General features: G+C 37.3%; 2 protein-coding genes across 7 annotated transcripts in view; one reads left to right on the top strand and one right to left on the bottom strand.

Moving 5' to 3' along the window:
• Positions 1-8,136, top strand: part of LOC149947957 (uncharacterized) — a 534,917-nt gene extending 526,781 nt beyond the window's left edge. The window contains exon 3 of the mRNA XM_090170996.1: positions 8,087-8,136. Within this exon, the coding sequence (XP_090027122.1) occupies positions 8,087-8,136 (50 nt within the window). The remainder of the gene's footprint in view (positions 1-8,086) is intronic.
• LOC149947956 (tyrosine-protein phosphatase Lar-like) overlaps positions 1-25,894 on the bottom strand; it is a 250,398-nt gene that overhangs the window by 214,586 nt on the left and 9,918 nt on the right. The window lies entirely within an intron of this gene.

The following is a 25,894-nucleotide window of genomic DNA, read 5'->3' as shown; positions in this document are numbered from 1 at the left end:
CAACCGTATACAGCTGTCATTGTAAAAACAGACTTCGTAAGGATGACGGGACCCACGCATCACAAAGCGGAGGGGGGTGTCGAGGGGTGCAAAGAAGCTCGAATGCTAGGAGCGATGCCATGGGAACAAACGTCCGTAACAACCTATACTTTATTAATAAATGTTGGCAGACAAAAAGGGTTTCCGTTAAATATTTTAACACTTTGAAATAGTCTCATTTGAACTTTAAACATTAATTCGGGTTAATTCAGTCAATGTAACGCTTTCAGAAATATTCATCATTTTCGTGCAATTAATTATTTACTTCGTATAAAAGTTTGGAAATTATTACAGTTAAAGCCAATGTGGGAGTCGTTTCTAGCGTGATTAAATATTATAACGTTATAGTTGATTGTAGCGCTTCAGCTCAGTGTAGCGCTGACTGCGGAATATTGTGAATTTTCAAGTCGAAACGGTAGCGGCGCGAAGCGGTTCGAGGGTTAAATAATTTCTGCGGAAACGCCCACATTTGCTAAGAGGCAAACGCGACGCTCTCAATTATTTCGGGAAGCCGGCTCGTAGTATGTAGTTAATGGTTCTGTAGAAACACTTATTACGCCGTTTATAGTGGCTTAACATGCAATGAGCTCTCTCAGGAGGTAAAAGTAATACCGAGAAAGCTACGCGCGATGAAAATTTACTTTCACGAATTCAGTCTTCTAAGGCATAAAAGTTCGCTCGAACTAAACGGAAATTACGACAGAGTTTTAGATCGGCTTTTAAAGTGTAGACGTATTATTTAGATCCAGTTTTAAAGTATGACGTAAGAAAATGTATGAACGAAAATGTATGAAGTTAGTAAAAACAGTATGCCAGAACACACTTTGATTAAGGTTTAGCTCACGGTGTCCCTCTATGGAACATACTTACCCGATCATAAATTAAAACTAATAAACTAATAGAGGAACCATTATTTATGGTGATACCCGGTGTGGTCCGCGGCGCTTACACACCCTAGGACGCTGCCAGCTAGGAGTAACAAACACAACACCCCACACAAGGAGAACGCAACCCGTCAAAAGTCGTGGATTTTCTCGCGTACATTTTTCATTGGCTAGACGCTTTAGCGCCTGCTGCCGTCGGAAGGGGAAAATTCGGAAATTGTCTTCCCCCACGGCCGTAAAACGTTCAGCGTAAAGGCTCCTGACGCTCGTCCAATGAAATTCGTACACAACCCTTCGTTAGCGTGTTTAAAGGCTAGCTGCGTTCTCCTTGTGTTTGTTGCTCCTAGCTGCCAGTTACGTTTCTTAAGTTACAAATTTGTGTAACCACCTCGAAGGCATATTCTGCTGAAGTACTGCGTTTTTCCTTATTAAAATTAACCTTCCTATTACGATTGTTTTATTTTATTCATAATTCAATGACCGTTGATGGACTCTTCTCGTTAAAACTGGCAATATCCCGTTATCAATTTAATTTGATTTTTTGGAATACATTTGCTATAAAATAAATTGGTTTTGAGAATAAGGAGAAAAAACTACTGCTTCGGTGTAAATAAAATTTATTTAACGTTGTATTTTGGCAGAGACTAACAAGACAGTTTGAAATCCTTTCAATTAAAGTGGACTACTTTAAAACGAGACCACAAAATGGAAAAGACACTAGAGCCTACAGAAAACACGGTCATAAAAGGATTGAGCTCTCAATAAGTTCTATGGAGAATTAAATGGAAAACCCTTTTATTTAAATTTTTTCGAATAGTTGTCCCTGTTAGTCTTAAATTGTCCTTTTTCCTAAATGGCCTACCGGGTTAAATCAAGTTAAGTAGTAACAAAAGACTTTTGTTCCTTACGGAGAAAAAGACTAAATGACCGACAATATTCTAACAATAGTTCAGTTTCCAAGTACACTATTTGGAAATTCCCTAGACTAGGCCTTTGATGAATAATGGTTATAGTTCGATCATATAATATCGTGCGCGAACCGCTTAGAGCCAGGCCCGAACATAAATGATGCGCGCTTTTGGATAGGTTCCGCCGCCTTGAAGACAACTAAATAGGAAAGACGGACAGCTGTATTTCCGACTTCGATCGCGAACAACAAAACAGTAGGTGCGTGCCTCTTCATTTATCTTTATGTACTTTGTCCAGCCCAGAGCGAATCCGCGATATCTCAGCCGAGTCGTGTGTTAGCAGCGTGTACCACCTGCAACGCAAACGCCAATAAAACCTCCGAAAACGAGCTTGAGTATCTCGATTATGAAGTTATTGCCTGGCTTCGCTTCGCGTTATACTCGTGACACGAGTACGCGTCATTTGATTTCTTACCATCGGTCATTGCAATTTGAGAACTACATTTGAACACGCGTACTATCTAAAGTCTATAATAAATCTCAACGAGGCTTTCTTGATTACAAACGCGGGTAGGTGGTACAAAAATGTCAAAACAATGGTCAATTAATCTTCTTTATTGTGAACAACTCTTTCGTAGCCGGACAAAGAGCGCTTTCTGAACACTTCAAACACCTGTCTAACCGCGAGTAACGCCAATTCCATTTCGAAATGAGAAACCACTGCTACGAAACTGAACCCCCCATAATGAAATATTAGCTTACGGGTATAGTCAATGTGTCACGGTATGTTTCCTCATAAGTGGTTAAAACTACGTGAGGAAAATATTTGAATGACTTTCAACAAAATAATGTCGTTTAGGTCAGCTTTGTCAAGTTATTTCATTAAGTTAGAAGAAACCACCTATGGACTGTGTTTAGGGTTTAGCTATTTCATCCCTTTTAATTATGGACTAATCTTCTTATTCGCGTATTTTTTCATCCTTTGCACAGACCATAGGGGGTTTCTTCTAACTTAAATTTTCGTATATACTATTCTCCACCACTTCCCCCCTTTTCGGCTTTCCGTTGCTATGCAACGCGTTTTGAAATTTTCATTGTTTAGGCTTAGTTTCTCTTTTTGATATAACAGTCGCCAGCCAGATTTCCCGCACGGTACTGATGAGTTCCAAATAGAACGAAACCGGTCTACCGTTGGAATTTCTGGCTATTTTATTTAGTTTTTATGTAGTTTTTTACTCGAAGATCTATTTGGGCCGAGATTCGCGTCTTTTTGTTTGCTCGAAGACCTATTGGTACGAGTTATTTGAGAGTTTTTAAATATCTTCTAATTTGTTTAGGGTTTAGCTACTCCATCAAGTTATTTCATTACCCTTTAAGTATGCTACCAAAGTGTTTGTATCAAAATTAAATTTATAATTTTATGTATAAAGCTTATTTTCGTACAATTGCGTATTTTTTTTTCAAACAATTTTTACATTTTTTACGTTCTAAATTTGATAAACGTGCCATTCAGAATGAAATAATTTATCTTCATATGGACGATTTCTTCAGTTAAATTCCTCTAGAACAAGCAATTATATGGAGTATAAGAATGAGGATAATGGCTGTGTCTGGCCGATGTCTGATTTCCGAGAAGGCCATCTAATTTACATAAAAGTTTTTATATGTTAAAATGGGACTGTATATTCTTTCTTCTTTTTTAAGTGAACGTATAATGTCTAACATGTCAGTTTATTGTTCTCAGTTGTTTAAATGACCATTTCCAACAGGGTTACTTTATTAAACCTATACGTTATTCAATTACGCGCCCTAAAAGAATCTTTCGGGTAATGAGATAAAATATCAAGCGACTCTGCACTGGCCGTAATTTCAGGAAGTGGTAATAACGATCTTCGTGAAAAGGCAAAGGTCATTGAAGAATGTGTCCATAAGTAACAACAAGTCGTAATGGTCTGACATGAACTAGTAGCAAAAATATTTAAAATAATATGATTCGCAAAGCGACACTTGGTAACTGCGCGGGTACAGATTAAGGTGTACATTTTCTTACGTTAAATGGATTAAAATTAAGACTGCAAAAAAGGACCCAACTCCGGTTGAACGAAGAGCAGGTGAAATTGATCACAGAAGATAAAAATTTCCCTGACCTAGGTTTTTTAATACAAATTCTGAAAAATTCACTTTTGAATATGAAAGCCATAGTGATAGTTTTTCCGTGGCCGGACGCGTTAAAAACAACTTAGAGCTTTAGTTTCTCTATTTTATATTAAATTCTTAAGAAAACAAGATTTTAAAGACATTTGTAACTCTACACAAATGACCGCCCTATAACGTTCATTTCTCGGTTAGTCGATAAAATAGACGAGCTCCATACTTCACTTTCGAAGCGACTACGCTAATATCAGGAGTGGTAATTCGTAGCGGACGGAATCATTAAATCTAAATGAAACGCGGACCGCGACATACTACGAATATATGAGCCTCGTCGAAAGCAAAGCGAGGGTGAAATGATAAAGTCCGCTTACAGTCCCGGGGCGAGCGTCGAGTTTGGCTTTCGCGCATTTCTGAGTCTCGAACTGGTCCTTTGACTGTAAAGTTATTAAGGGAAAAAGATGAAAAAGTGGGCTTCATTGTAGTAGACTTTGTCACCGCTAGGGGTTTTTGAAAGACCCGACTCGAGAAGACCTGGTTTGTCGATTAGAGTTCGCCGAGGATCTTTTGTGTAGAGTCAAACTAATTAGGGGCCTCTTTTCATAAAAACTGCTTTCGGGGGCGCCTTAATGTCCCTACAATGGGGATTCCTCGTTCCTGTCCGGGCGCCTTCTTCCTTCCGAATGCGCGCCAGCCTTATTCAGCCGCTGCGAAACGCCGAGGATAAATTTGAATTTTTACCCTTTTGGCTTTCTTTGGTGAATTAGAAAGAATAAAAGAACGCGAATTCTGTGGTTTCCAAGTCGACAAAAAAAGAAGCGCGAAATTGAATAGCCAGCTTTTATTGCGCTAATAAACAGAGACCCGAGAATTTTTGAAGAAAAAAAAAGAATTACAAAAAAATTCAGAAAAATTATTGGATTTGCTATCGCGAAGAGAGCATCCTGAGCTCCGTTTCTTTGATTTAAATGCCCGCATTAACTCGCGAAGAAAAAATCAAATAACTACAACATTCTTTACTAGTGTTGTTAATTTTTCGGAAAAATAAAATGCGGAAAAATTTCCGGAAACTTTTCCGCAAATTGGAAAAATAAAAATTGGAACATAAATTACATTTTAAGGGTTTTTAATGTGTTTAACTTTTTATCGATATAAAATGTCTAATATCAGTAAACATACTACAAAACATTAGTAGTGTTACATTGTTAATCAGTTTAAACTAGTAAAAATTAGGCAAAACTGCCGCTTTATTTAAATTTGAAAACAATATATTAGACTAATCATGGAATTAAAAAACTTTTTTTTATTATTTTCCGACTTACAACACTATTCTTTACTCTAATATTTCGAAGTGGTTAACTATGCAAATTAATTTATGTACCTAGTTTCAAATAAATCGATTTTGCTTTAAAGTGTTATTTATAGCAACACACCAAATTTGTTTAATCTTATTAAAAGCCAGTTAGAATATTGCTAATATCCTCTTAAAATGTACTATTTTTCAGTGGAAAGGCTAAGCTTAACACCTCAAAGCTAAAGCTATATCGTAACACCTTGAGCCCTACAATTACTTTGTTTTATAAATTGTCAAAATCGCTTATTTCATTTACGCAATAAACAGCTTTTCTCAGTTGTATACAATGGAGTTGAAACTCTTGAATAGTTTTCTTTAAATGATTGCTATTAAATCATACTTAACCAAACCTCAACCATATTATAGATTTTTTGTAATTTTATTTAATTAAAACGAATTAAGTAGAAGATCAGAAAATGGACGTTATATAGTTTTAGATGAAGGTAGCCTGATGGAAATAAGACTATGATACGTTTAATAGCGTAATTACTGGTCTTTCCATTATATCATGCCCCATTATTATATAATAATTCTACTAATTTCGCCTCAGATTTATTATATATTACAACAATAGATTAGTAAGCAATCGTATCCTACAGCCATTAGATAAGAAACCTAATGTAATTGATAAACTCCTTCAAAGAGACCAATAGTAGCTTCCAACAAGTTATCTCCCTAGCTCAACTCCCGCAAATTTTGAGAAAATTCAATGATAAATAGGCTTCGGTATTTTTGGCGGTACTTGGCCGTCTTAGGTCGCCCGCGATATGGCAAGAGGCGTCTCATCCACATTGACTCGAATCTAATTAATAGTGCCGTTCTCTTAAATCAAAGTGGAATAATTAATTTCACCTCTCCAGATTATTACGAATGAATATTGCGGCCTATAAGTTCGACCATTGGCTTCCACAGAGCTTCAATAGTGTCATAATCATCACTATCGCTAACTTCTCAGCGTACAACGCGCAAATACAGAATCTAATACCGGGATATAACAACGCCGTCCATCTCATCCAATAGAGCTGCCAATTATTGAGAGAACCACTTCTCATTAAATTTAATAATCATCATCATTTTAAATATAAAAAATTGCTTTCTTGTTGAAAATAAAATTTAAGGAAGCGAGAGGTACGAAAATGACTTAATGTAATGTAATAATAATATTTATAATATTATTATTATACAGCTGATAATTAAAAATGTATTTATTAAATTTGAAATAATGGTGTTAGTAGAAATACCCGGGTAACAACTAAATGAAATATACACAACTTTCGAAGTGGATTTTTCCAAATCATTGAGTTACATCATTTAGAATCACTTTTCTCTTTTCTATCATTCGAACCCGCGTTGCTTTTTGTTTGGCACGTAGATCGATTAGCCAGTAAATACCTTCGAAAATAATAGATCAACTAGAACAAAAACTTTTAGTTGGGAGTGGAAGAAAGCCATAAAACGCCATTATGTATGGCTATAGCAAGTATGGCTTCAGTTTATCGGAAGAAGCGGAGGATGTTTCAAAAGAGAGCGTGTACTGGCAGCCTGCTGAATAAACCAAGGAGAAAAGCCGATGGGAAACACTGCAGATGAGAGAGAGAGAGCTAGGGCCGAAAATTTGCATATCAAAACCTAGAGAAGTGGAAAATCGAAGGGTTTTTTTTCTTCTTCTCACACCCGGAAAAAAATGGCCCTTGATGCGTTATAAGGGGAAAAGGCAATCTCGCTAGGACAGAGGCGGCCAGAGAAAGAATAAAAATGCGACCAATGCTGGCAGAGAAAGCGACGCATTTGAATTTTTCACACATTTCCTCACTGGTGCACGGTGCCTAGTAAAGAAATAAAAAACATTGGTGTACAAAAACGAGCTATGATTTCACGGTGAGCTTTTAGGCGCCAATTTTAAAACGAGCGCGTCCGACCCCCAAAATCTTTGAAATGATTCTTGCCCTTTAATCGAGAGAGAAGGAAATGTCGCTTTATCGGCGATCGAAACGCGAATGAGGAATGGATAAGCGCGATCACTTCCAATTCGCGAAGCTCATCGGGTAAACGAAACCCCTCAAATAGAAATCTCTTTCAGGGAATCACACCTCGAAAGCGGAAGGATCAAAGGCGATTGTGTGACTATATATATAAATATATATATATACTGATCTTTCATTTGCCGGCCAGCGTACATCGAAGCTTTGGGAATATTTTGTTTTATTCATTGGTATCGAGAAATGTTCAGTATATATATAGCGCTTTGGGGATATGGGGATTTTAGCAATCCTCGTATCGCTTAGCTCACTGAAACGCGCGTTTCGTTGAATATTTGTTACTAACCTTTTAAACGGGAGCGACCGTAGATCTTTATAGCACCGCGTTTTAGAGGTCGAAACAGGAATTACGAAAGAGAACGGCCTCCATTTATAAAGCGCATCATTAGCTAGACGAATTTGCTACGTCGTATTAATGGACGTACGAACAAGACTCTAGAGATTTTCGGAGGTAACTATGTTGGTAATTATTCGAAACCAAACGTCTTATTCAGGATACCAAGCAAAATCTATATGAACTAAGACCGCGGGAGCAGACTGAGAACGGATAGCAAAAACAACAGTTATCAGTTGACGTTTCAACGCCACTTTTCACGTTTTGAAAGGCGAACTTCGAAGAAATGAAGTAGGCTTATGAAATTCGGAAGTTATTAGTTTCTTGTAGCTTTGTAGGTGTCAAAACGTTAAATTTACATTATAAGCAAATGGAAGCGTTGAATGGTATGGTGAAGAGGGCGCCATTAGTGAAGGAGAATCGTTAGGTGTGTTGAGCCTCATATTTTTAATTGTTAACTATCTTACAAGTGCCATTAGGTTTAATACAATATTTTTTTCGTTCAGTTTCGTACAAGTTGCGCTCTAGTTTCGGCTCTATCATTATAAATACATATTAGCGGAGTACGAAATGAAATGTGAAACAAAGAGTGTAAAGTAAATGGTCAGCAGCGTTGCCATATGTACCATAATTATGCTAGGAATTTCGAACGTACCATAATTTCACCAGTGTGCCATCTAGGAGCAAAAAACACAAGGAGAACGCAGCTAGCCTTTAAACACGCTAACGAAGGGTTGTGTACGAATTTCATTGGACGAGCGTCACGAGCCTTTACGATGAACGTTTTACGGGCGGGGGAGAAGACAATTTCCGAATTTTCCCCTTCCGACGGCAGCAGGCCCTAAAGCGTCTAACCAATGAAAAACGTACACAAGAAAATCCACGACTTTTGACGGGTTGTGTTCTCCTTGTGTGGGGTGTTGTGTTTGTTGCTCCTAGGTGCCATATGGTACGCCTTTTTGGCCATCATTTTATATATTATAATATTATTTTATATAATTTTGATAGGGCTTACCATATTGTCCATAATTTTCAGCCCACAAAGGTTACTAGTCACCTTTGTCCAAATAGGCCTTTCTATAAAGTAACATTGACCTTCTTGTTTAGATGTATCGAGCGCGTCACTCGTGACGTAGAAGTGACGTTCAACTATCATAGCCAATAGACGCTAGCATAAACTGCAATTTATGTCTTATTCTACTTGTTAAAAAGTTCCACGCGCGTCTTGATATTTTAGCGTAAATGGGCTCGAGCGATTTCGCGCGTGCTCCCTGAAATAAAAAAAATGCGCGAGCCTTTTACGCTAAAATATCAAAGAGCGCGTGGAACATTTTAACAAGTTGAACAAGACACGAATTAAAATTCGATAAGTCGCCCATTTTATAAAGATCTAACCATCAAAACTGAACTGAACTCCTACGTATCTCGTGACGAAAGCGATACATTAAAACCATAGATATAAGAAACGTATATAAAGGTCTAGATAAAATATTTCAACGGGAGTGAATACGGAGGTGACAGCTAGCAGAAACGCGTAATTTCTGCAGGCTATCCTTATAAAGCGCTATCTATCGGTAAGAAAGCTCGTGCTATCGTCGCGAGAGCCATTGTCTCCTGCTTAAAAATGATACTAAAGGTCACCAACAGATGGTGTCTAAAGACTACGGCCTGCGGAAAGGTCAAGCACTTAGTACTAAAATGCTAAGAGGGCTCGCGCTCTTGGTCACGTGCCTTCCTCGGTGTCTGCTAGGTGTCAACTCCGTATTTTATGTTAGGCTTAGACGCCCCGAAATTTATCTAGACCTTTATATACATTTCTTATATCTATGATTAAAACAAGTTCGGCAAGCGTAATGACTTTATAGAAAGGCTTATTAAATCTTGAAGTCAACAACGGCAATTTTAGGTGGTTTGATCTTTAAAATGAACTTTGAATTTTTAAAATTATCGAAACTATAGTCTACTTGATGTTAGTGAAATAATTTTGCAAAGAATTAAAAAAAATTGAGTTAGTATGCCATTCTTTCCTTTTTTACATCTGGCAACACTGCTGGTCAGTGAAGTAATACTCCTATATAGACGCTTTGCTTCTAGGAATATTATCACCGATGTCCGATGTGCGCCGGAAAATGATACAACCTCAAGCTAACGTTTTTATACTAAATTTTAATATTTTATAATATTATTATTATTTAGTATCATTTTATTATATATGAATGTAAATAATTTTGCGAATTTATGATTCTTGCTTCTTGTCGGGCTAAATCTGCTTCCTCGGTAATAATAGGTAATGAGAAATAACACTGGAAACTATTATTAAAAACATTGAGGATTCTAAAGTTATAATCAGTTATACTCATGATTTATTTTAGTCATTAATTACAAGTTTCTGATTTTAAAGAAAATTGCGCCTTCAATGTTTTAGGTTCTACTATTTTATTTATATTGAATGAAGCCTTTAGAGGTTTCATTTTGTTATATTAAAGTTTTAAGTTGGAAAATGTAACTTTTGTTGTTAAAAAAAAGTTCTACTAGGCCTACATTTGAAATGTGTTCACTGATTTTGATTCTGAAATTAAAATTGGTCATCAATCAAATGGTAAACCTTTTTGTAGACAGTTTCGCAGATTTCTAGTGCCATATTTTAGTTTCGTAAAGAATAATCTTATTTTCAAATAAAATTATGGCACAATTCCAACACTGAACTTGGACTCCATATTTTTTACGACTTGTTATATTATCTCGAGAACTGATGAACGATGATCAGTATGCTAAAAATGATAGGATGCAAATGACGTATTACAAACTATTTAGTTCAAATTAAATCTTTCGGTTTATAGCAGGATACTAGTCAGCCATTGAAGAAGAATTTTAGTGCAATCTGTAATTTAAAATGATTTCTATTAAAAATATTTTTATTTAAAATATTAATTCTTACCTGTATTGTGTCACAATGTGAAGTAACCTTTTTAATCTTTTAGTAGTATAAAACGAAAAATCGTTTGGTAAACCACGCTACTACTGGTTTTAATTTAAGTAGGGCCACCATAGATATGGAAAATCATACTCCATTTAAGAGGCTATTACTTAATCTTCTTTTGGTAAAAACTTAACTACTGGTCTGTCAAGAAAATAAATACACCCTTGATATTTACTGAAAAACTTCGATAAAGCGTGGATTATTCATTATGCTTAAGGAGAATGACTATTGTTGAGAGGACTCGTGGGCGTCATGGTCATAATACATTCTTGGTTTGACACGTCATCGAATGGCGCAGCCATTTTATTTTCGAAACTGCGTTGGTTGCGTCATTATTGCTTTGGCGATATTAGTAATGGAAGCTCGATCAAACGTGACTTTATGAAGGCAAGCGAGCTGTACTGCCGTGCAAAGCACAAAAGCATTAACGACCAAATTTTTTATTTACAGATTTTGGTTTAATTTCACCTTATTTTATACGTTAAATTCCATTTTGAACTAATTTTAGAATTTAAAATGTTTGTTTTTAGAGAAATGACTTGTTGCAAAACTCATTATTTTAGGTTTTTGCATTATTTTCAAACAAAAAACGCATTAATGTGTTTATTTTCTTTAAAAGTCAAATCAAGACGCATTTTTTTTCGCGTTTTAAGACATAAATAGTCCAACATATACGTGATAAAAAAGTATTTTTTAATGATATTTCTGAAATATCGTTTGGCCTGTAAATTGTTTAGTACCAGAATATAATATGAGTTGAAAAATCCAAGTCTACTATATAAACTTGAAAGAAGTAAGTTGGGGTATCTTAAGGCAAAGAAAGTTTGAATTTCGCGGGTTTTTCCATATTATGGTTTTGGTCGTTAATGCTTTTGTGCTTTGCACGGCAGTGTAGTTGAACAAACTACGAATGCAGTAGCTTGATCAACTTTCCTCGAAAATAAGGGGAAAAGTTGGAGGACTTACCTAGGTGAGGGGAGGTCTGGTAGTAAAATATATTTACACATTCGTAAGAACCATATCCTACAATATTCAATCGATTTGAGGTTTTTGATGAAAAATATTTCGTTGAGGTGTCCAGGGCGGATATTATTAACGGGTCTAAGACCATTAGTTGGACTGTTTTACGGTGAGGAATGATAAACAACGAGAATGAAAGAGTGGAATATTAACTCCTAAGAAATCATATTTCCATCGAACTCTTCCATTCGAACGACCAAAATAGTCAACTTTTTTTTGTCATATTCACTTTTAGATAAAGGTACAAGCTATGTACAAAACTCCGCACATTCCTCCTGCAATATGGGATCAATACTGGTACGTAAGATTCATATCACCAGACCACAGCGTTTAATTTTGAGCCATCACTCTTATAGTATCTCCTTACATTACGTTGCTTTGTTTGTTTTCTTTCAGAAAAGGGTTGTAGTTAAGATAATCTTTTTCCCACTCACCTTTAACCTCACCATTTCTTAGAATTGAAAAAATACTTGTGGTTATTTTGTCTAAATTGATAGAAAAGTAATTTAAACTCAGTTTAAAACAAAATTTAAGTTTTTCTTTAAATAACTATCTGCAAACGCGTCCGCTTTAAATATGAATTCCAAAATTATAGAATGAAAAGTTCCCCTTAATTATTTTTTTAAATTGCTAGAGCCATCTACATTTTTGGAGATTATCTCGGAAAATATAATTTAAACGTCAATATCTAATTTTAATAAACAGGTATCTTCCTCGCACTAAACTGTAGTAGTCCGTACATAACATTACGAAATACTTCAAAGTTTTTAAGCGTGAAGTGAGTTATTCATGATTTAGGTACACTGTTCATAATTTTGTTTCAGATGCTTTCAGACGCAATATAACTGCAGATGAAATTTCGTTTTTTGCAAGGAAACAAAACTGAGGCTGCTATTTGGCTGTAAGTAAAACGTCGATATAAGACATTTAAACAACTAATATTGGACGCTTTAAAAACTTTTATACCAAAACTTCGCCGGAGATATCACAGATTGATACCATATTGAAAACGTCTTATCTACACCTTGTTCAGAAATTATGTCGAAAATTACAAAGTCATCTGTATGAAAAGATGACAAAATTTATTTCATTCGCTCTTCCAATAATATTTGGAATAAATTATTTTAGTAGCAGTTTTACATCGAACGTTAAATCCTTTAAAAACAAATACTTCAAATAACGTTGTTCATTCAAATCGGATCCTTACACCATATTTAAAATTCGGTCGCTTCGCTATGAAATATTTCATATACCTTCAGTTTTCCGAGATATGTATTTTTTGTCATTTTCCATTGTGCAGTCAAAGAACAGATAAAAATGGAAAAAGAGGGTAAAGGCTACCCGTGCTAACCAGCTTACGAGAGAAAGGTATATGTATATATATATATAAGAAACGTTTTGTTTAAAGAAAAGCGAGTCAAAACCACTCGAAATAAAGTTACTACCCTTTTAGACACGCTATGTATCCCTAAAAATTCTCGATAAGAAAGACAGCCAATATAAAACCTTGTAAGAATGGGTGAGAGGGGAGAGAGGCCTGACTAAAAAAACCTTCGTCGTTTCGATAAAAGTGGCAGTAAAGTCCGACGGTAAAGGAACAAGACGCCAAAATAAGAGAAGGTGGGGTGGAGGAGAGAAAAAAATAAAGATATATATATATATAAAAAATCCTAAAAAATCCAAATAACCCGTTCTTTTATTCAAAATGTCTCTATACATTACCAAACGCTATTTCAAATTTTGAGAAGCAAAATCGCTCGATGCCAGACCAAATATTCCATAAAGGAGAAAGCGGAGGGGGCTGAATAAGAGAAAATTTCACATTCTTTTATAGCGTAAACGAAAAACCTCGAAAAACCATTTTCGGTGGTTGGCCCGTTTCTCTCCCCCCTTTTATCGCGCGTAAAAAGCGAACGACTATTGGAAATTGAACAAAAATATTTCCTCTCAACTTGACATGTAGCATGGGGGACGAAGCAGGGGGGGGGCTATAGTTCGCGATCCAGGCCAGGCTTTTTCCGCCGTCAGAGTTCGTAGCCTCCTTCGAGTATAAGAACATCCATTTTAATTTAAAAAGCAGGGTAAAAACTCGCCCAAAATTGGTCACTCTAAGATAGTCCGCGTAACGACGCGCGGAGTAGCCCTGGTCGTTTTCGAGTAAGGAGAAATAAGTGCCGATTTATAGCGATAGATGTCTCTAGAAGTACAAAGCCATTTAAAATTTGATTGGTGGCTATTTACAAGCGATAACTTTGGCGCAATAATAGGGCATTAGAGCTCTTGGCTCTCGAGGGAATCGCTTCTCTCGAGCGTCGACCGTTTATGTATTATACGCTTTTAACAACGATTTCGTATTAAGATCTTTCGATTTAGCTGTTGACTAAATAAATTCAAAGTCTGTAATATGGCACTTGAAAAGGGCTTTTAAAACTAAAAATTTAGGTATAAAGAACCGCACTTATTTTTAGATCAGTTTTGTTGCGTTTTTAAAACGCAGATGTTCCTGGTGGGTAGCTTCACCCTGGACAGCGCTGCAAAGCGGTTTTTATACTACAGGCGCTTTGGTCTATTTCTCATCTAGCAATTATAAATATGTGAACGCTGTCGTTAACTTCGATCCCCCATCAATTATGTTTCTACCACATTATAAATTTTCTTGAAGCTAGGAGTTTGGTGCAATGATAAAATTATAGCTCCCCTGATTCGATATCGATAAAATAACGTGCCTAATAGCTTGCACCTTCGATGAACTATGGTGCACCACAGAGACCTTTCATTGCACCGCACTCTTTTACGATATATTACTCAACTTTGTAAATAACTTTAATTATTCAATACGGCAACGGTGGTGCTAAGTTAACGACAGCACCCCCTAATTCGATATCGATAAAATAACGTGCCTAATAGCTTGCACCTTCGATGCACTATCGTGCACCACAGAGATCTTTCATTGCACCGTTGGTGCAATCGATAAGGCATTTTTTCCTATACAGCCTAATGTTTTTTAAATTTTCCGCCTTTTAAGACGGTGCAATGACTGATTTCGGTGGTGCATGATAGTGCACCATTGGTGCAGTCCATTAGGCATGTTTTTAGCAATATCGAATATTAGATATTTGGCCAATTTTTCTTTTTATAAATTTCCCGCCTTTTTATGACGGTGCAATAAAATATTTTTGTGGTGCACGATAGTGCACCGTTGGTGCAATCGCTAAGACATGTTATTATTATCGATATCAAACATGGGGTGCTGTTGTTAACTTGTGCAACAAAAAATTTCAGTGGTGCACTATGATGCATGAAGGGTGCAATAAGGTGCAGAAAGTAATTTTAAAATCGGTTTCTTGGGGGCGCTAACTTAATGGACCCGTTTTGGAGTCATTATTTTCAATTAAATTTTAATATAGGGTTATTCAACCTAACAAATTCAAATATTTTTATTTTTAGATACTAACATTAGATAATGATGGCTAAGTGAACAATAGCCATTATTCAATATATTTTCCTTCTTTGTACACGCAAATGTTTCCAATATAACTATAATCATCCTAAATTTACCATAGAATCATTTTTAACGTCAAACTCGCTCAAAATAAAAATGAAACTACTAAAGCTAAAAAAGTAAACAACCTATAAAACATTGCATCGCAACTTTACTGGCTTTTGCCATAATATGGAGAGACACGAGCAGAATGCTCAAAATCGAGGAAAGGTAACTACGGATGACATCTGGTAACATCCTTCGCCGTTTTCGGAGGCCAAATAATAGATCTTTCCTAGACAAAAAAAAGCAACGGTTTCGGGGATAAAAACGGATCTTTTTCGCGAGAAACGGTTGAAAACAAAAGACGGAATATCAAGAAGATGACCAGCCCTAAGAGCAAAAACACGTATCTCCCAAATATACACAATCATTATAGCGCACCAGCCTAACTGTAATAGTAAGTGTAAAGAGCTGTTGGCTCGCGTGACATGACGGGCTTGCTACCACCATAATACGCAATATAACCCGGCATATAATGTCATTAAAATCGCTTGATGATTTTTATTATTAAGCGTTAGAGAAAGTAAAGTGGTGGGGTGGTTTGCACTTTCGCCTCGCAACAAGAGTAGCCGGGTTCGATTCCATTTTGTGGCACTGGGTGAAATCTCGGTACTACCCCACCACCCTATTACGCATTGTAACCCGGCCACCTGAATTATGCATTAAAATCGCTCGATGTCTTGGGCCGAAGGTGGTGCCTTGGGTATTAGCCTAGCTGATAATAAAAAAAATCGTATCTTACAACAATTCACAAAAAATTTAAATATAATAATAATAATAGGTTTTTAAATATCCCGAATTGCAACAGCGAGACAAATTGAAAGCGCGTGTTAGTGTGCCCCAAGGTTGCTATACATGTAGAGACGCTAATATAGGTGTGCTCGCGCAGATCTTTTTAAAGCCTTCAAATAAGAGACGAGATGAAAGTGACAGGGTATGATGACGGCGTCACTAAAACATGCGATTAGCGCCTCAGGCGTAATAAAGAATGCTAAAAAATATATCAAAAATAAATTGCTTGGGTACGGCAAAAGTCAGAGCAAATATAGTCCGAGGACATAAAATAACTTCTTAAAATCATGACGTTGGTGACAGACCCTTGAAACATAAAGGCAAAAAAATTTACCATTTCAAATCAAGCGTGAGCACCCCTTGAGTGTGCCCTGCCACAGCTAACTATTAACAGCCCTTCACTTACTCAAACCTCCGCAAATTTAATGGAAAGGGCAAACCGAAGTTCTAGGACGAAAACCCCTCAACGCGAAAAGAATGGCACTGAGAATCTCACCCAAACCCACAAGCTGGGCTGGAGACCTCATGCTACGAGGAAAGAATGCTAACCACTCGGCAACAGCTACTTGAACCACGATTATGAGAAATTTTGACCAAAAAACAAAACCAAATGTTATTACACTAGCTAGAAAACGTAACATTAAATGTCTATAGATACGTGAGTTTAGCTTTAATTTAGCAACGGATGAAGAATGAAGGAGAATTCAGACAGAGATAAGGAAAGGCTTCGAAGGAAATGGAGAGAAGTTTGCACTATTGATTGGTTTCGGAGTCAGAATTTCACCCGACTCTAACATTTCCACGCTCGACCTAGAAAAACCCGGGTTTGATCCATTTCCCAAAGAAATGCTAAATGACTCGTGTAAGCGAGGAGAAACTTCATACTACCGATTTCTTATTGACGAAAGCTCGGGGGAAATAACTGAGTACCGGATTCTACTGATAATTTTCAGTTTATCGCTTTATTTAAATAATGAAAACCTATTAATTTTAACTACGTTAATTCTTATAATAATATTATCTAAAAACACCAACGTTGTTACGTCTCGGATAAAAAAATCTAGGTGAGAGCGTTTGGAATTATGGACGTAACCATCACTCCCCCGGGGGGTTGCTCATCATACGTATCTAAGATACAGGGTGGAAGCCTCAGCCGTGGTTCAGCCTCGGTACTTCTCCTAGTACACTAGAGTGCTGCGGATGAAACACTTCTACAGGCGCTGGTAGGCCACAAATAGACCAAAGAAGCGCATCTTTATCCCATCGCCCGAAAAAGCATTTGGAAGATTCGCTTCTAAATTTCCATTGGTCTATTTTTGGCCTACCAGCGCCTGTAGAAGTGTTTCATCCGCAGAACTCTGGTGTACTAGAAGTACCGAGGCTGGACCACGGCTGAGGCTTCCACCCTGTATGTACCTATCAGGATATCACCCCTCCGCGAATGAAAAGTTTCCCGAAATAGACCCATCCAAAACAGGTTTCCACCGGCGCTAGAGGCGCGTCAGGTTCGCCTAATGCCCTTTCGCTGATCCCAACCAACGGCAAGTATCAGGAGCGCGCTCGCACGCCGGCCAACTGATCAATAAATTACACATCTTGGCTGGTCGTATTGACTGGCTCGAGGCTTTGGGTTAAAATAACGTTAAGACTAGCCAAGTAACTGAGCAAGGATGTAGATCTGGAGGCTTAACTTCGCCAAATAACCCACCCGATACTATAATGGAACGAATTTAAATTTGCCCACTGACCAGCCTAAAATCCCGTTGAATTGGCAATAGGGCAGAGCTCACTGGAAATTACGCGAAACCGCTCTACTGGCCGAACCTAATGCGTAACAGACTTAATCTTCTTCTTGCGGGAAAACATGTCGAAAAAGCGGTCGATGCGATATAGGTCGGGGTTCGCCGTAAGCCGTAGTGACGGATTTGGAAATGAATAGGGTGACCGCGTCGCGTCCAAGGTAAACACGCGAGGGCGGAGGAGAAGGAGGGGACCCCCACCCCGCGCGCGTGCCGTCGTTAATTTAAACGTGCCCCTATCGTTGACCAGCCGCCGTTTCACGCGGGACACGGAGAACACGCTCTCGTATTTAGAAAAAAAGCTTTCGTTGAGGCGGCGTCTTAGGCTCGTGACACGCATAAAGAGATTAGTCATCGCACTTAAGCTAAAAGCTTCGGAATTCAAATATAATTTAGATTTCCCTACTTAATTTACTAAATGAAGCAATTTATTGACTGCATAATAACGCGAATGTTGTACTAAGGTACGCGGTCTAGCGTTAAAAGTGGTCGGAGATTTCGATTCGCGGTGTTCCACTAAAAATAAAACAAGTTGGCAAGCCAAAATATACCTCTCCTCGGAAGCGTTTTTAATTTTATAGGGAGCGTAACTGTATCCGTGGTTCTGCGGTAGAACGCTCACCTGTTGTGCAAGAGGGCTCGGGTTCGAATCCCGGCTGATTAAAAATTATACGCACCCAATGACAAAAAGAGGGCGCTTTTGGAAAAACCTTTTCCCTGATTCTAAGAAACTGGGTACGCAGGGATTACCCTTTGCCCCGAAAATGCGAACGCATTCGCAGGCCTGACAGACAGACCCACAGACTGACAGACTGACAGACAGACTGACAGACACGGTGGTTGTATAACCCATCCTAGGGTACAAAGTCCCCTCGGAGAGGTAAAAATGTTACGAATTTGTCCGCGTTCAGGTTTCGTTGCGAAATATTTCAGCCGTCTCTTCAAAACCATATAGGCTTAATGGAAAGATGGTGCGTTATAATTTAACTAGTTGCTACCTTAATGGTGGGATAATTTGTTAATTTATCTTAGTTTTCCACTTAATTTTACGGAATTTATCGAAACCAAAAACAAAATTTTCCTTTGATATTATCGTACATATTCCACTCAATAAAATGGTGATATTAACTAATTTACACGAAACAATTTGTCGAACAAAATCCAGCAAGATCTATAAAGATTAAAATCAATAACAGAACGCGTTGTTTATCGCGGGCGAAAAATAAAGCGTATAATAACGTCAATGATAATATTACCCGACATTTTGAGATTGATGAACGTACGCGCGCTTTCAATTAAGGCATGGTAAAATCGTTCGCGGGCACGTTTACGCGCCTACAGAGTATAAGGCCGGTTCATTTTAAAACATGAATTTGTTAAGGGTGACCGGTTCTGGGGCAGGCTTCGTCCGGATATAAGGCCGTCAAATTTATTATGCAAAGGAGAGTTTTCCTATCAGCCTGGTCATTTTCACGGGAGGACGGCCAAAAAGGCCAAAACTCATCCGGGCTTGTATACTGAGACGAGCGCTTCTTCCGTGATAAATGGCCGCGAGCCGGCGAGCTTTAAATAGACGTCGGTCGGCGGAGAAGGGCTTAGCATTCTAAAGAGGGCTGATCTCTACGCGTCCGCCAGGGCCTAATCACGGAGGAAACGCTCCCGTTTTAAGCAGCGGCCATCTCGATTAAGTCTAGCCCGCTCCGGAGATGCCGTATAAAAGAGAGCTATCATTAAAAACCCGAGCGCCGCTGTACCCCATCCAATTACGTAATACTCTATAGCGGCACACGCGCCTCTTCAAAACAGAGAACCCCGGGGCTATCAAGAGAGGGGCTCTCTAAATCTTATAAAGACCGTTATTGCGATATAAACAAGCGCCGGAGAAGTCCGACGGAATGTTTACCTCGTTCGCGTTTTACTCTCCGCGACGCGATATTCCAGGAATGCGAAATTTAGAGACTCTTCATTTCAAATCCACGGAGATGTCTTTGGATTAAGGTGACCCTCGCGGGTACCTGCCAGGGCTGGACATAAGGATATTTTTTTAGTAGTCAGCCTGAATAGTGAACCTCCTATCTTAATTTATTTTAGTATGCACGAATGAATAGGTTTATTTGTCATGGTAGAATATAATAAAATATTTATTTATTTCGCGAGACTCGTGAGGTGATTGTAATATTAAAAAATTTAATAAAATAAAGTTTAAAATACATACAAATTTTCGAACGTGATGGAAAATACATCTGCGTTAGGACACAACGTTTCGGAACTTACTTTCACCTGACAAAGGAACTCGTAAGTTCCAAAACGTTGAGCCCTAATGTAGATGTATTATCCATCACGTTCGAAAATTTGTATGTATTTGTAACTTTATTTTATTAAATTTTAAATATTACAATCACCTCACGAGTCTTAAATATTTTATTATAATTATTGACAGTTTTCATTTTACAACAGAATTTTTAAAGTAATAAGTCACTAAGTATTTTTCTTCTGTAGTAAACGTTTTTTCTTCCAATGCCATTTTGTAGTCACTGACTAGGTAGGGTAAAAAGGGGGGTATCAAAACCATAAGGACAGCCAACATTTTGCTTTAACCGTCAGAATTAAAATATAAATTTATTATCACTTGAGTTACATTACTTTGGCCGATCACATTTTTTTTAAAGAAAATGGGATTGATGAATGACTAATTTATGATACGCCATATTCGAAATTTTTTTATGAATATTTAGGTAAATTTTTCACTATTCAAATTGTCTAGTGAGCCCCCAGATTTCGATTAATTAATTTTAGTAGTCAGAGCATTTATTTTAGTAGTCAAATGCCACTGACTAAAAGGACTTATAATCCAAATGTTCAAATTTGGATTCAACCCGAATAAAGATGCTTCCGGTTTGAATGCAATTCCTTTTGGAGCAAATAATAAGTTCGGATGGGAATTTTTGATCTTCAAAATTTTGAATATAAATTTTAATTGATAAAATTTGATCCAGCCCATTTTCGTAAGGACTCGCAATTATTTTGGACGAAAATCACGAAGAGTTTATAATTTTTCGTAACGAAATTTTCTTCTACTTCTTGAAACTAAAATTTCATTATAGAGAGCGTAGCTAGGAGCAATTTCAAATTATTCGCCGCCCGTAAAGCGAGGTTTCAGTTTCTATGGCGGCTTAGGCAGTATCGAAAATTTCTATTCCGAAAATTTGAGAAAATACAAAGAACATTTAATACGGAAATTTAAACAAACACGGAACCATTTCGAGTTTATATCAAACACTGGAATCAATTTTCTAGCGCGAAAGTATTTCCGAAAGCCAACGATAAAACGAAGAGTCGGAGTTCGAAAGGAGTTCCTGATATTTTAGTAGGATTCGTATAAAGGACGCCGATTCGTCGAGGCGAGGAATTTTGGCAAAACTACAAGCGTATACCACAGTCGTTATTCTCTTTAAGCGCGCTTCACGGCAAAGAGCAAACTTTGAACCTTGGAAACGCGATCGAGGCAGCGTTTACTTCATTGAACAAAGAATCTGAATCGTAAAAGAGGTCACCATGGCCCTTTCAAAAGACAGGCGCTCCTGAGAATAGAGTCGAAACAGAATGGATCCTCTATTATTCCTCTCGCGCAAAGACACTGATGAAACGAATTTCGTTGGAAAAGAGAAGGAGGCCCTTTACCCGCGGGATACGTTTTTCTTCGGTCTGTCGGCAATTTCTCCGTCACAACCAGAGTAAATCAGCGGCTCCTGGACTCCTCCCGTCGAGTTCTCTTTTGTATATTGGGGATTAGATCCTTCTTAAAAACTAAAGAGAAAAATCTAAAGTCTACAATGAAGCGAACTTTGAAGTAAGTCTTTAATGGGCTTCTTCGCCTCTTTAGCGTTCAGGGAAGCTACGGAATTGGCTTATGGAATATATACCCGTATGTCTAAAAGCTAAAGTTTGAGGGTTCCATTATGGACTTATTAATAAGTAGATATTTACAGATTTTTTGGGAAGACTCGTTATCGGATTACTTCGAAAAATTGTTCTAATCAGGCGTAATTTAATGAAAACAGCGGAAACGTTTTAGCGAAAATTCCATCGGCACTAAGCCAATCCAGTCGAAAGGTTCGAACGTCTTTTTTAATCGCCGTCTAAGCGGATGAAAGTTCAATCTCAAGCGCGTACCGTTACACGCTCAAATGATTCTATTAACTTAAAACGCGTCGCTGCTGTAAAGAGATTGTGGAAACCGTAAACCGTTATTTATAAAGTCGATTGTAAATGTTTAGACGTTTTAAAGAGTAAATATAATTTTGTTCCTTTGCAGAAATTCGTGAACACCACGCGAGTTGCCAAAACAAAATAGTTGTTAATTTGATTATCAGTGTTACCAAACACCACCTTGGAGAGTGGAAAATACTGGAAATATGGTTAAAGGCCTAGGTTTTTTTCTGCCTGTCCCCCTTTAAATTAACTTACAAGGAGAGTACCCGAGGTGTTTATTGCAGAATTTGTTCAAAGTCGGCCGTGATGTAGACCTATATGAGATATTAAATTTCCCAAAAGGAGACGTTGCACTACCCATTCGATTTGCCATGGCAACCGAAAATGTTTTTGACCACTTATAACAAAAAAATCTCCATTTAAAAAAGCATGGGATTTTCTCGGTTTCCCAGGGTCCTAGATACGAAAATTTTAAAAAAAAATTAAAATCACGAAATGGGTATTTTGTACCACATTTAGGTAAATTTCATCATTTTTGGGTTAATTGGAACAATTTTGAGGTAAATTTGTAACACTTTTTGGGTAAAATAAGGAAAAAGTCTTATTTTTGTTTTAAGTGATCAAAGACGTTTTCGGTTGCCATGGCAAATCGAATGGGTAGTGCAACGTCTCCTTTTGGGAAATTTCATATATCATATAGGTCTGCATTACGCCCGACTTTGAACTAAATCAGCAATAAACACCTCGGGTACTCTCCTTGTTAGTGGAGCACAAATACCGCTGAACATGTTGGCCTAATTTAAAGGAGTACAGGCAGAAGAAAACCTAGGCCTTTAAATGGAGAAAATTTTGGTTATTTAAAGATAATTGAATTTTATACGCAAAAAACCTAATTTTAATTGAATTTTCGGAGTAGTCAAAATCTTAAGGTTTATGCACTGGCGTCCATTTTTTTTTTTTTATAAAACTTAATATTGGCTACTATTTGCCAAGACCCAAAAACCTCATAATTCCCTAGGCTGATATTTTCCAATTATTGCCTACTTGATTTTTCCACTTGTAAAATCACTGTTGTTTCTATTTAATTATTCCCATTACTATTTGGTTTGTTATTATTTAAACATTTTCTAAAATTGAAATTCTTACTTTATTTCTAAATTTGCGAAGCTATAGCGAGTGATAAATTCCAGTTCACTACGCGAAAAGCATTTGATACTGTAGCGCGCAATTCCAATGACTTTAGAGTTCAAATACAATTTCCAGTAACGATGTCTTCATTATTTCTCGTCAGTTAGGACCCTCCGAGAGTATCTTTACGACTTTGTTTCTTGAAAATAAAAGAAGAAATGACCACATAGGTTGACCGACGAGTATGGCAGGAAACGTCAAGCTATTCCTCGAAGGACACACGGTACCTAAGAGGTCGCTAAGCGTTCGAGATAACTGTCCTCTTAAGAAGTAAACTGGTGGACGACGAAAGATAAAACGCAGCTTCATCACTTTTTCACAGAGCGACCGCGTCACGGCCAGCCCTTTATTCTCGGCCAAGAGACGTCCTTCTCGCCTATGAATTACGAGGCGCCCTTGTCGCTTTATGTATTAGACCGTCGAGCGCCATTCCGACCTCAGACTGAAAGATTAATTTCCAACGTATCACTTATTCACGCTCACTTGCCGTGTACGCGGCCGTATAGCGCCCGGAGACCATTAAGGTCGTCTACAATTTTACATCCAGAAACTTAATACCGCGGTGAAGTATAGTCCCTTCGGAGCGGAGCGCTAAAAGGTGGCCCACCGCTTAACTGATTACGGAATCGGCCGACTTGGTTAAACGCTTTTGTAACGAGGCGCTTTTCGTTTGATGAAGAATAAGACGGACTCCGATATTTATTCAATCACGAAAAATAGCAGAATCCGTTTCAAATATGTCAAGGGCTAACGCCAGTCAATTAAGCATTGACCATAAGCACCGATAAAACGAAACTGCTGTATCAAATTTATATCCAAAAATTGGTCAAATCAAAATCGAGTTTGATAGAAAATTACAACTATATGTGAGAATGGACCCTCTTGTACATAATATACTATGAAATGAACGTAACCCACTATTGTACAATAATTTTTTTTACTTAAATTACTACAGCCGTTTCGGCGCCAAAACTAGCGCCGTCGTCAGGCAATGTTACAATAATGACCTCGAGTCTGTTGAGGGCAACAGCACGATAAAATATAGTGTAAGTGAAATTAGAGTAGCACAACAAAAACAAGCAATCAAACATGTCTTATGTAAACAAGAATTAAAAATAAAAATTAATAAATTTGAAAATCATTGCTTGTTTATCCAATTACCCTGGATTGAATAGATTAGTGTAATGTAAAGCAATTTCGAGGTCATTATTGTAACATTGCCTGACGACGGCGCTAGTTTTGGCGCCGAAACGGCTGTAGTATTTTAAATAAAAAAAATTATTGTACAATAGAGGGTTACGTTCATTTCATAAAAAATTACAATCCAAAATGTTCTACATTTGATCAAATCGCAATGCGTGAAATTAAACTTTATTCCGATTTGATCGTAATTGATGTCAACAGAATTGGGTTGAAACTGGATGTGTCTTGATTCTATTTTGGAAATTGGATTGGAGTTATTTTCGTACGGTTAAAATTGAAATAAAGATTAAAATTTAATAGATTTTTCTATAAAATAAATTTAAAAAGAAAAGTAAAAAAATAGAGTATGTTGCCTCTTATGTCACAGCCTCTTTTACAAGTTCACGAACGCGCGCTACTGTCGCTAGAGGAATATATAGATTTTCTTGCAAATCGCGTACGAAAAATGTGTCTTGTGACGTAAGTGCAACAAATTCTATTTTTTTTTACTATTTATTGATTTCATTTTATAGAAACATATATTCTACACTTTTCGATTATATCGCTTTGTTCGGTAGAAAATGTACTATTCTTTAAAGATACTTTTAAAACCGATCTAGGAGCGTAAAAGTAAAGATAAATCATTTTAGCTGAATAGCCCTTACATGTACTGTAAATCAATTTCATTACTTACATTAGACAAGAGGAGTTTCTATAAAATAAAACAATAACAAATAGACGCTAAAAGAAATTATTCACTCCAAAATAAAAACCGTCAAAAGGAAGGGTTTTTAAATTAAAAACGCGTGAATCTCGATGATATCGCCCATTTTTCGTCGCACGTGTAATTATTTATTCTGATAATAAAATAGAATCACGTGGGCTTAGCAATATTTATCCGCATTTGTCTTAGCCAATAAGATTATCCCTTCCGAGCAAGCACGCGATAATTTATACAATATAACCGTTGAATTTTTTCAAATCAATTTCTTTTAAGATCTATTAAAAGTGTAAAATGTTTTTCTTCGCGTCGCCAGCTTAAGCTTTTTAGTACTTTATTGGAACGCGCGATTCGCACGTGGACTTCAAATTCCAAAAACTTTATCTACTCCAGCGCGTGTTCTCTATTTTCAATAACAGTAATCCATACCTCTACTTGGAATGCTTATCCTGCCGTATCGCGAATGGTAAGATCACTCTGACGGCTTTGGCTCCGCCTACGAGCGAAAAAATACCCTTTGCGTGCACTCCCCTCTTACGTTGTTGTTTGTTAATTTAACATAGTGACGTCAAAATAACCGTCAGCCACATCGAGACGAAAATCTGCCGCGATAAGCATTCCAAGTAGAGGTATGGATTCCTGTCAATAATTATAGCTAGTGACGTAGAAATAACATTTACACGTGACCTCCCGTATTTTATAAAACACCTATTCCGCTACGGCGATATTTCAATGAAAAATATATCT

Source organism: Leiobunum rupestre, chromosome 4 (assembly GCF_980474605.1).
Source record: "Leiobunum rupestre chromosome 4, qqLeiRupe1.1.hap1, whole genome shotgun sequence".
In the NCBI taxonomy this organism is placed as follows: Eukaryota; Metazoa; Arthropoda; class Arachnida; order Opiliones; family Sclerosomatidae; genus Leiobunum; species Leiobunum rupestre.
This window is presented reverse-complemented; position numbering and strand designations above follow the sequence as displayed.